Genomic DNA, 12,006 nt, shown 5'->3' with positions numbered 1-12,006 from the left:
TGCACAGGGAGAAGAGAAGAACTATATCCTCTCATGCTCAGACCTGTGTAATCTCACATATGAGACTTGGGTAACTGCCCCGCATCTTCTGCTCCATTTTCAGATTTTCTCTGGCCTCCCCCTGCTCTTGGGTACTGGGACAGATGCAACTGGCTGATCCAGGCTGTCATGGGCTGATGAGCAGCACCGAAACATCATTCAGTGGGACATTCCCACACAGTGAAATGAGCGACCCATCACCTGTGGGGCCTCGCATGTTGAGAAATGAGCAATGGAGGTATTCTGCAGAGGCTGCATTCATCTACCCATACACCGTGCACACTTACACACACACACTACACATGCTCTGAAACACCTGACTAAGGACACCTTGGGGACCTCCAGTCTTTTCACAAATACTCCCTTTTGGACTATCCTTATCCCTGACAGTGGCTGTGCAGCTGCAGCTTCACCAAAATAATAATATGACGCTGGACAGTATCTAGAGGCTTGATCTGCCCACAGCCCTCAAAGTCAGTGGTGGTGGGACTAGATATGTCTGCTTCAACACGTGTTGTGGGGACAGGGACCCCATAAATGTGCCTCATGGGATGACATTAGTGACACTTTTTTTTTTTTTCTTTCTTCTCCGTGCCTTGACTAAATAACATTCCCATGATAGTGGATGGTGAGGAAGTCAGGCTGAAGCTGTGGAGAAACTGAAAGGGTTAAAGACAAATCCATGCCTCCTCCACTGGTTTAATTCCTCAGCAGCCTGATCCTGTGTTGAGATGATTCCGGACAGAGAGAGAGAGAGAGACTGACACAGTCCCCAAGGGAGACCCCAGAGAAAAGACTCTGATTTCCTGTTCAGGAGGATTAAGTACAAGGCCATTGACAAATCACAGTAAACATCTGGATGGGAGCGCTCCATCTATCAAGGCCTAATCCATGAAGTTATTCATTAATGAATTCAGCAAATTCACACTGTTCTATATATAGGGTCGGCTGATCTTTTTTAGCGTTTGGCTTGGAGATGTTTTACATCTGAATCAACAGTTTTATTTATTGTATAAAGCAATCCACCGTATCCTGCTTTTGCTTAATTGAGTGGTTAGAGCAATTCTTTTGCCTTTTCTAAAAAACACACACTGCCATATTTTCTAATAGCGTATATACATATATGTATATAGTAAATTCAATACTTAAAACCGAGCCGTGCTCCTGCATTTTATATAGTTTTGCAATTTTAAGTCCCAGGTTCCTCTGGAAACTTTCCATCACACTCTGACGAAAAAACATTAAATAGTAATTGATTTTCTTTTCTGCATTTTGTTTTGATTAAAATGAGAATCCCTCTCATTTATCTTCATAGAGAAAGTAAGCATTGAGTAAATGGACTTGTTAATTCAAAAGTAATTTGATCAGAACATCCATAATTTACATTGACTTGAACAGCAGGAAAGATGCTGAGCACTACCAGATATCAAGCTTATTCATTTAAACAGACTACTTGCATTATACTTTACATCTTGTGAATGTAAACTACTCTAAGAACATATAACGACATATAAGAGGGAGACTTGCACACAACTGTGCCCTTAAAAGTTATCTGTTAAGCTTGAACAACACCAGTCTGCTCACAAAACAACCAGGCTTGTAGCTGAGTGCATTGTTTTTCACACAGCTGTGCCACCTTGTTTCCAGTGAAATCTGCAGGCTTTGTCATTGATATTGGTGGAATCAGCATTTGGCCCAGAGGTTTTTCTAAATCCAGCTGCAACAGGATATTTTCAATTAATGCTCAAAGCTTTGGACTCTGCCAGACAGCATGAATCATCCAAATTTGCAATTTATAATTTCTAGCCCTTTTGACTTACAGTGCATTACTGTGATGTAATCTTTAACTCCAGTGCCTTGATCTTAAAGGGGAAATCTCATTCTGTGCCTTTATTATCTTCTAAATTCCAGGAGCATGCACCTCTACTCTCAGGTTTTTGCTCTTGTCACAACAGGATGCCCTAAGAGGGCAGTACCAACTGTGATATCCCAATTTAAAAGAGAAGAATGAAGGCAAGAGAGTGCAATTTGTAAGAGCAAAGAATCAAGACCTGCAAAGCCACTCAGTTATACCTCTGCAACTTTATCATCTTCACTGCTAGTGCAAATGCTCTCACAAGTGAATTTCGTTTGCATCAATGCTTTTGTAATGGCTGTGCTCCATACCAATATCTATTCAGGTATGCAAAGCATGGTGTTTCTGGGCAAAGTTGATCTCTCCTTATCACCCAGCTTAAAATACTTAATTTTCATCCTATGGCCATTGCAGTCAGGCTGACATAAAGTTCTTACAATTTCAAAAGTGCTAGACGACCAGGCCACTCACTCAGGCTGCAAGGAAGAGGGACGGGAACAGATAGAGCAAAGAAAGGTTGTATGTGTAGGACAAATAGTTACAATGGCATGTGATTTAGGTGATCAGTCATTTACTACAAGTAGTCAGGTGGCAAATTCATATTTTTGTATTTTGTTACCAGTTATGTGGCTAGTCACAGTCCAGAATCCACTACAGTAAGCTTTGTCTTATACAAGCACAAATTAAGCCGCACAGGCTGCTTAAAAAAAGCTAAATGACATGTTTACAAATTAATATATTTTTTAAAAGAGTGGATTTGCAAAAACATTGAGTAATCTCATCTAAATTTCCTGCTTATTTCTAATTTTTAAGCAGTCATGAATTATGAATGAATCGAGGAAAATCAAAATACACTCTGGTTTAAAATTATTAGTGAAGTCCTTGAGACTATTAACTACAATCTGAAAAAGCTTACGTGAGGGGAAACTCAGGTTGAGACCTACTCATGATACCCTCACAGGGTAGGAAAAAGAGCTAAATGAATTAGATTTCTTTGTAAGCACAGATAATCTAGCCAGTTGCAGGAAGGTGTGCTCTACCATGAAACTAGGGGGCCAAACGCACTGATGGTTTAAGCAGGATAGGGCCATAAGTGAATCTGGACAGGAGTGATGAAACACCTTTACTTGCACTACGTCTTCAATGCTGGAGAGGCTTCTGGGGATACCCTCAACATAAAAAAAACGTGATAGATACAAAGCAGATTTTTTTTCCCCGCCTTACCAAACAAAGGGAACAATAGAGGACTCACCCAAAGCTTTATTATTTAAAGCTTTAACAAAAGTAGCATTCTAGTATGCAAAAGCAATACAATTTCTATAGTAAGCAGCATGGAGAAATATTTGGCTTGAAGAAAACCAGCTAGCACATAGATGTAAAATAAACCCTGCTTTGCTTTTCATACTCAGCAGTGAAAATCAGAATAAAGATTATTCAAATCAGTAGAATGACATTTATGATCTAACATTGTCGCAATGTAAATGAATCCTTTGTCTATCACAGAACGGTTTGGGTGGAAGGGACCTTAAAGATCATCTAGTTCCAACTCCTCTGCCATCAGCAGGGTATTCTTCCAGTAGATCAGATTGCTCAAAGCCTCATCCAACCTGGCCTGGAACACTTCCAGGGAGGGGGCTAGAAGGGTTCCACAACTTCTCTGGGAAACCCATTCCAGTGTTTCACCACCCTCACAGTAAAGAATTTCTTCCTAATATCTAATCTAACCCTCCCCTCTTCCAGTTTAAAGCCATTACCCTGTGTTCTATCACTACCTGCCCTTACCTGACTGTAAAAAGTCACTCCCCAGATTTCCTGTAGGCCCCTTCAGGTACTGGAAGTCCACCATAAGGTCTCCCCAGAGCCTTCTCTTCTCCAGGCTGAAGAGCCTCAGCTCTCAGCCTGTCCTCATAGGAGAGGTGCTCCAAGCCCTCTGAACATCCTTGTGGTCTCCTCTGGACTCACTCCAGTAGGTCCATGTCCTTCTTATGTTGGGGGCCCCAGAACTGGACACAGTACTGCAGGTGGGGTCTCACCAGAGTTGAGGGGCAGAATCCCCTCCCTCGACCTGCTGGCCACTCTTCTTTTGATGCAGCCCAGGATACGGTTGACCTTCTGGGCTGCGAGTGCACATTGCTGGCTCATGTTGAGCTTCTCGTCCACCAGCACCCCCAAAATCCTACTCCTCAGGGCTGCTCTCGATCCATTCTCTGCCCCGCCTGTGCTTGGAGCATAGCCTGTGCCCCAAGCTTGAGCTTGACACAGCCTGTACGTGTGTGAAGGGGAGGAGGGCAAGGAATGGAATATTATTTTATCTTATAGATGTGCATGTAGTAGCTAAAGGAAAGGTTTGGCATATGAACACAGACTGGTGATGAACAAGTTGCATTTATTTTGCATAGCCACTAAACTCCAGATTGGTGTAGAGAGTACAGGTTTTTTTTGTGTACATCCATTTGCCAGGTTCAGGCTACCATCTGATCCTCTGGACATTCCCAGAGGAGTTAAACTTCTTCACATTTGAGGTGAATTTGGCTTGGCAATGGCAATGCACCATGTTACTAATTCTAATCCTCTCCTACAAGAGTTTTGTGTTTCAACTGTGAAAAAAATCACTACTCTATAATACTTGTTTTAATCAAAAAAGCAGAATGCAATAAATACCACTTTGTAGTTTAAAATCTGAATTTAGGATTTTCCAAGCACTACCAGTTCAAAACTTTGACAGTATTTAACTTCTTGCAGATGAATGTAAGTGCCAAATTGTAGCTGTAATCAATTTAGGAGCAAAAAAGAAGCCAATAAGTCAATGGCGCCATGCAGCTTTGCACTAGCCAATGAATTGACTTTACACATTTTGTATTAATACTTGTACAATTAGGTAATGGGGGTTGCTTATGGTAGTGTAAATCTTTTTATCTTTGATGAGAAGCAAAATTTTAAAATAATAATAATACCAAATTGGAGGGGGAAAGTTATTAATAGGGAACTTTAATTTATTCTTTCTATATGGCATCTGTAAGGAGCAATGCTGAGCAGTCTTTATGCTTGAAAGGTTCTCTGTTGTTATGACAGCAACCAAAGGCAAATAAACCTTTGGCAAATAAGCATTCCAGAAAAAGGTATGTGATGATTCTTACTGCATTAGTTTCCTACTTAATATGAAAGTGCTAATAAGTCCTTCTTTATATTCAGCGGTACCTGTCTGGTTGGACAACATAATGTCCAGTTTCCATCATGCTTATGCTAATATAAAGTTAAAGCACCTTACCTGATCTAGAACAGCAAGCTGATATAGATTTATGAATGCTAAGAAACCCTGTATAGCCTGTGAAATGAGCTGAGGAGTCATGGTTGGATGTTAGACCTTGCGAACTGAGTTAACAGATGGAAGGGAAGGAGAAGATCTTCTGGTGCTAATTTCAAAGACTTCTATGTTGATGACTACTTGGCTTGACTTTGCATCACAATCAATTAAGTTTGTCCCTCAATACCTTAATCCCTGAGTTTATGTCATTCCTTTTTGCTTCCTAACTTGACATATTTGAAGGCAACCATGAGTCTGCACACAATAGCCTTACACACCTCCCCCCCAAACACATTTTCTTCATGCAGTCACATTAGAAGCAGCAGAGAATGTGCAAGGACATCAGACTGTGCTCACTCTCCTCTTTGATTTTCAAGTTAGCTTGTCCTGCTTTCCTCTAGTGTAGGTCTGATAGCAGAAGTGTAGGAAGAGAGCAATGAGGCTGAGAATGTAGAGGAAAACTGCAGTGTTGAAGACATCAGGGAACAGGCATTCTGTGAAGAGGCTGTAGGAAGAATGACCAGCATTGGCTACAAACTGGCACTGGAAGAGGGAGAAAACAGAAGCAGCCAGATTAAGGATCCTACATGAGACGTACCCCAGCTGACTGTTTGGTCTATCATAAAGAGTATCACAACATACTAGCAGTGTCCTCAGCCCAGAGTACCACCTGCTTGCCTCCTGACATCCCCAAAAAACTTGTCTTTCAAGCCTGACAGTGTTTTCCCAACATAAAAGGGTGTCATGTGTCCACCAAAAATTGCGGTTTGCCCACGGCTGTAAGGAGCAGGTTTGGAATCCAGCCTCTCCCACTGCCCTTGTGTCACTTCTCTGCCACCAGCCAGTAACTGAGATCTTGGAATATGGAAACTAAAGGTGGGAGAATCCTTCTCTTCCCCAGTGGCAATCAGATTATTGTACCCATAATGATTTTGATTTGTATTTTAGCTTACAGAGAAGAACTACAGATGCTACTTTTATTCATTTAAACATGAATCCTTCTTTTTATATTTTGCTAAGTCACCAGTCTCCATACTCTAAAGCAATGAGTTCTACCTACTGAAAGTAGGTTAAATAAAACCTGATTTCCTGTGCTATATTTTGCATTACACATATATTTTCATTTAATGCAATTATTTCTTGTTCTGTTTTCACCATTCAAGATAAATAAGAATTCTGGACCAGCCTTCAGTGCACCACTATTTTACATCTACCCCAGCTCTTCCTTCTTTTCTCCAGTAACTGCATAATTTTTGCTTGCATAACTTCTCTTTGTGTGGAATTAACTCTCCCACATGCCTAACTATAATCATTGTCCTTGTCTGGAACATTGCTTTTATGTGGAATCTTTGAAAAACCACAGGGTTGTCAGGACTTTTCACCTCTTCAGAGATGAGGGAAAGAAAATCTAAAGGAATTATCTATAGAAAGAGTAAAAATTATATATTTTTCTTTAATTCATCTCTGTTCACCTGCAGTTAGACATACTCCTCCTTTTTGAAGAAACAGGATGAAGGCTGCCCAGTCTCCTGCCCTACTGAGAATCCAAAATTTTCCCAGGTTACTACCCCACACCTCTCAAAATCAAGCTGGGTTTTCAGGGGTCCAGAGGGAAAAAGGCTGCCATATAAAACAGAAAAAAAAGAAAAAAAAAAAAGAAGTCTAATTTTAAATTTTCCCCTCTCCTTCCCATTACAAAGGTGGAGACTTACTAGCTGATATGGTCACTGAAGGCCTCTTGCTAGTTTAGTGAGAGTACCATTCAGAGCAGGTCACCAATCAGTTCACCCCTCATAGTGATACATTAGGACACCTAAGGACATGGTGACTCCCGTGAGCGGCAAACAGCAAGACTTGATCCAGTGAGGGGGCAGAGATGGACAGCAGGGACCATCACACCCAAGACACAGAAATGCAGAGATGAACACATGGAATTAATTACCAGCTGTATGATGGTTAGGTAATGCTTCCACCACAGGTAACGGTGCATCTGTGGTCCCAGGCTGGTCAGGGCATAATAGCCATACATGAAGATGTGTACAAAGGAGTTTAGCATCCAAATAAAGAAGGCTGAAGGGTAAAGAAGTCAGAATGAACAAGAAATTAAAACCATTCAAGACTATGATGAGCTCACAGCTGCTGTGATAATGCTTTCAAAATATGTCATATCACCCCTATACATGAAGCTTCAATCCAGACTCCACCTAGGAAGCATATCATATTCTCCCTTCTTTCAGCATATATCCATCCTGTATCTAGTGTTCAGAGACTGAGAAAGAGCCTCAAAGGCAGAGGAGAGAATTCTTGATCTTCTGACCTAAGCATTTCATACCATTCTGATGTCAAGGCCATGGCATGGGGGTAGCCAACATGGCTTCCCCCAGAAAAATACTCCAGCATCTTGTGAATGGTCTACCTATAGTGGCCTAGTACTCAGATGCTTCTCTTTCTTTCTTTTTCTCAAAAAGGAGAAGTAGTCTGGATACAGACCAGAAAGGGAGTGATGACTAGGCTGGACACAGTCAGAGCAGGAAATGTAGAGCCAGAACCTGGGCTGCTGCACCAGGTCCAGCTGAATGGGGACTGAGGAAATGCTGGTCTGTGTGGAGACACACATAGACCTTGTATAGGATATTATTGTTTCTCTTTGGACAAGGAATGACTGACACATTCTCTTTCTGGGTGAGGCAGTGGATATAGCAGTCTAAATAGCCCAAAGAGTTGAGCAGATGGTATCAACTGAAACACACATGTTTTTCACACCTTTGGAAATAGGTGAACTTTCTACCTGCCAGTCAGCCCATCTGCACTGTTTATGCTATCTCCACAGCACAAGAAAAACTGAAACACGAGGTGTCCGCGGAAGCATACCTTGTCCTCCAGGCACATATTTCACCCCGACCATGAGCTGAACAGCATAGTGCCATGACGGTACATGTGCAGAAATGTCACCTGTTCTTGTTTCTTGCGCAGAATAAAGAAAACCTGGAAGAAACCAGACAAAGGAAAATCTTGAGATGATGTGTTTAGACAAAAGATTTTACACTAGAAGCGGTAAGAATACTTATTTATGACTCTGAATCTCCCAAACCCATTTTTCCCCAAGATCCAAAGAGGACACATCCGAGTCTGCCTGAGCTTCCATCTAATCTGTTTTTTTGCAGGACACAGGTTAGATGTTTACTGGTACCAGAGAGTGATCCACAGAAAAAGTACTGTGCTGAATGCCCAAACTCTTCTGGAATTTGCATTAGTAATGAGAATTATTTTGGCAGATGAATATGTGTCAGGTGACTGCATTTCAGCATGCACATGCACACACGCATGCACAGAAAGTGAATCTGCTTTTCAAAGACTCGGCAGAGTCAAAAAGCTGCTTTTGTTGCTGATAAAAACGGGGAGAAAATTGTTCAGTGCACTGGCAACAGGCCTAGGAGGGCTCCACGTGCTGATTCACTTTTCAGACAGTGTGTTGTCAACTTATCCTCCAAAGAGCACCAGACTGTAAAGTCTTAGGCGAGGATACAGCTTACTCAAGCTGACCAAGCAGAGAGATGGGATTCCCTTGTTAGTTCAGGCAGCTATTTATAATATAGGAGGAGACCTGGAGGCTGTACTACATAAAATAGTACTGTCTCCAGGTGAACTTTCAGTTTCACATGGGACACAAACCTTTAACCCACAACTTTGGGATAATCTGTGGCAGCAAAAATACCAAGACACATACTTGTACATTTGCAGTTTCTTTATTATCTGACTAACCGCTGTTAGTCAGCCAGACGGGCAATGGCAGATCCTGTCTGGCAGCCTTAATCAACTGGTAGTTAAGATTTTGGGGGACCATCTGGCAATAGCCACAGTTGAAGTTTCTCTCCCCTAGCACTGTGGTTAGGAGGGAATGCCCACTCGCAGGAGGGGTGCTGGGGGGTGAACGCGTGCAGCTGCAGGGACAGAGACCAGCAAATGGGACAGCAGAGATTCTCTTGTTCTGGAAAAGAGCTTCTGAGAAAGCCTATCAGTATGATATACCGTGATGGTGCTGTACTCTTGCAAGTCAAACTCTGTGAAAAACCAGCACGTTGAAGCTGAGCCCTCCTCTTTAACAGTGACAGCCTTATTCCCACAAACAGGCAGAGCAGAACGCATGAAAACAGCATTTACTGAAAAGCATCAACCAAATCAATACAGGATCAACCGAGGACATTAGCTTTTGGCACCCTGCCCCTTTCTGACAAGGGAGCGATTTATTTACAGCACCAGTCTTGCTCTGGAGCCCAGCCGAGCCCTCCTTACCGTATCAAGCAGCTCAATGACTTTGGAGAAGAACCACCAACACACTCTTGCCATCTGCTGGGCAGCACAAGGAAACGCTGTTAGATCTCAAAGCAAAATCACTGCTTAGCCTCACTCACTGCCTGAGATTTTCAACTATGTCCTGTATGAACCCTGCCCACTTGGGATCGACAGCAAAGGGGGAAACTAAGGGAGGTTTTTGTGGTTGTTGCATTTTTTGTTTGTTTTGTTGATATGGGTGGAGGAAAAGCATTCAGGGTTGCTTTGGCTAGTCAGATGATTGCTTTGCTAACTTGATTGTTCTTTGACCAGGCAAGGGTGAGCTGCTCAGAAACGGTTTCTAGCCTGATGGCAATAGCTATCTGAACAGCCGAAAAGATTAAATCCATGCTTGCATCTTTTCAAAGCTTGGCTATATCTGGAAGCAAAGCATAATGGCTCTGAATTCAAACAGAATAACTCAGGCAGCATTCTGGAAAGCTGAAGCTGGTGGGACCCAACTCCCTCTGTGATGACCAGAAAAGGAATAGTTTTAGCCAAATCCATCTACTAAAAGAAATGTTGAGTAAGAATTATGTCATGCAAAGCTGAGGATATAAAAATTGGGTTTCTTGTTGATAGTGATCATCCAGAATCCTTATATAATAATGGAAAGAGTCACATATTTCAGAGGTAATTTGAAATATCTATATTAGACATCTGCCTTCAGATGGTAGGATCACCCTCCCTCCAGTGAGGCAACTTAGATGGCTATGTTGACTGAGATGATTAATTTATAGAGAAATAAAGCAAAGTGCAACTGTTGAAGCAGACAATTTAGTGAAATAGATTTACAAGCAACAAACTGGAGTAAAAGCCTTCTTAGGCATGCAAATTGCTATTTATGAGCAAAACAATCTGCATATCCATGAGAGGAGCAGGGCCTAAGGCAAGCTTTGTGTAGAACTGTACCCTCATTCTTAGTTCACTTCTGCTGTCATCCACTGGCTGGCACAGGTAGCTGTAGTCATCCAAGATTGAAATTACTGGAAACTGAAACAAAAGAAAAGCAATAGAGATCTATTTTCTGTTTAATGTCCAGCATCTCTTCCAAAGAGACATGCATATTAATGCTGAGGTAATACGGTCTCAATGTAGTACTCACTGACAGAAAATCCATCTAATTTCTACAGTTGAGCAAATGGACTGTGTCAAGAGTTCTTTGATATTCCACTTCTGGATTTAACAGTCCATCATAAATCCTGAATCCCAATTTAGACTCTCTTCTGAAATTGAAGTCCTGAAACATTTACAGTCTGAGCACTATGCCCCATGTCCTTCTCCTGTCAAAGCTACCATGCAGGCCTGCTCTTCTACGTTCATGCCAATTTGTGGCTTTTCCTAACATCTAGGTATCCAACAGAGTCCTGTGGAACCAAACTAGACCTGCAGAACATCTAGCTATTGAAGACCTGAAGTCTCCTAACTGCAAAATATCAAATCTCAAACACTGAGCAGTGGTTTCTGTCAATATTTAATTTGATGACAGGTTTTAGTCGCATCACAAGGAATTTAAACCCCCAAATATTAACTCTTTCATATACTAAGCTTTCCCATGACACATGAACATGCATTTTCAAAAATTCAGTTTCTTTACCATTCCAGACCTAACAGGCAATCCTAAGCACATCTTGCTTATCATCCTGTCAGAGCCCATTGTACATTGAACAGAAAGTTGCTGAGAGTTTCCTACTATGGGCAAGGAAAATCCCCCATCCCTTCAGTCCTTACTGTGATCCAGCCAGAATGTCCCTGAGATATATTTCAAGACAAGTTTGTGATTATGGACAAGAAAAAGTGAAAATCTGCTTAGCAGAAAAAATGTGGGCTTTAATAAGGATCATGTTCCTTCGAAGTTTTTTCTTCATGATCATGCTAGTTATGTGGAAATTCCTATTCAAGACAGCATCTCCACCTACCTTCACTTTCAAGGACCCAGTTGTAGAATTCCTGAGTTTTCTGCCAAGTTGAAGCCATCACAACTTCTGGAAAGAAATTAAAATTAGCATCCCCAGGACCAGATTAACCCCATTTATCCTAGCCTTGACTGAGTCTTGAATAAGGAGGTTCCTTAGACAAAGGCTCAGGACTACAGCTAATGAAAAGAAAATGGTTTGCTCTCTGTAAAAATTGAAATTTTGTACCACGATTAGAGTCATGTTTAAAAAAGGAAAGAAGAGAACCCCCTGTAATGATTAGCTATTTAACTTCTATTTCCAGATTTTGATATTTTGTTGAAGTTTCACCTCTAGAAATCCTCTGAGTAACTACATGTAAAATACGAGAGCCAGGATCTCTGTGTACCATGTTGGGAAATCAATCACCTGATTTTTTTCTGAAGTGGTGTAAGCACAACATTCACACAAAGACACACATACCAGGTGGCATAACTGCATCCTTCTGCAGGCATTCTTGGATATTCACTATGCTAGCAGTCAGTCTGGGATTAATTCAGTACTGCTGCAACCCCAGAGAT

At 41.6% G+C, this 12,006-nt stretch overlaps 1 protein-coding gene across 1 annotated transcript; it reads right to left on the bottom strand.

The window, feature by feature from the left end:
- Positions 1 to 5,570: 5,570 nt before the first annotated feature.
- LOC104525671 (elongation of very long chain fatty acids protein 4-like) lies at positions 5,571 to 11,507 on the bottom strand. The gene is given in 8 exon segments (XM_029085175.1): positions 5,571 to 5,741; positions 7,141 to 7,268; positions 8,070 to 8,099; positions 8,102 to 8,183; positions 9,492 to 9,548; positions 10,443 to 10,550; positions 10,943 to 10,956; positions 11,450 to 11,507. Coding segments are annotated over 8 exon segments (648 nt in total).
- Positions 11,508 to 12,006: the final 499 nt, after the last annotated feature.

Source organism: Antrostomus carolinensis, unplaced genomic scaffold (genome assembly GCF_000700745.2).
Source record: "Antrostomus carolinensis isolate BGI_N321 unplaced genomic scaffold, ASM70074v2 scaffold10295, whole genome shotgun sequence".
Lineage (NCBI taxonomy): Eukaryota > Metazoa > Chordata > Aves > Caprimulgiformes > Caprimulgidae > Antrostomus > Antrostomus carolinensis.
The sequence above is the reverse complement of the archived record's forward strand: the minus strand, read 5'-3'. Positions and strand labels throughout refer to the sequence as shown.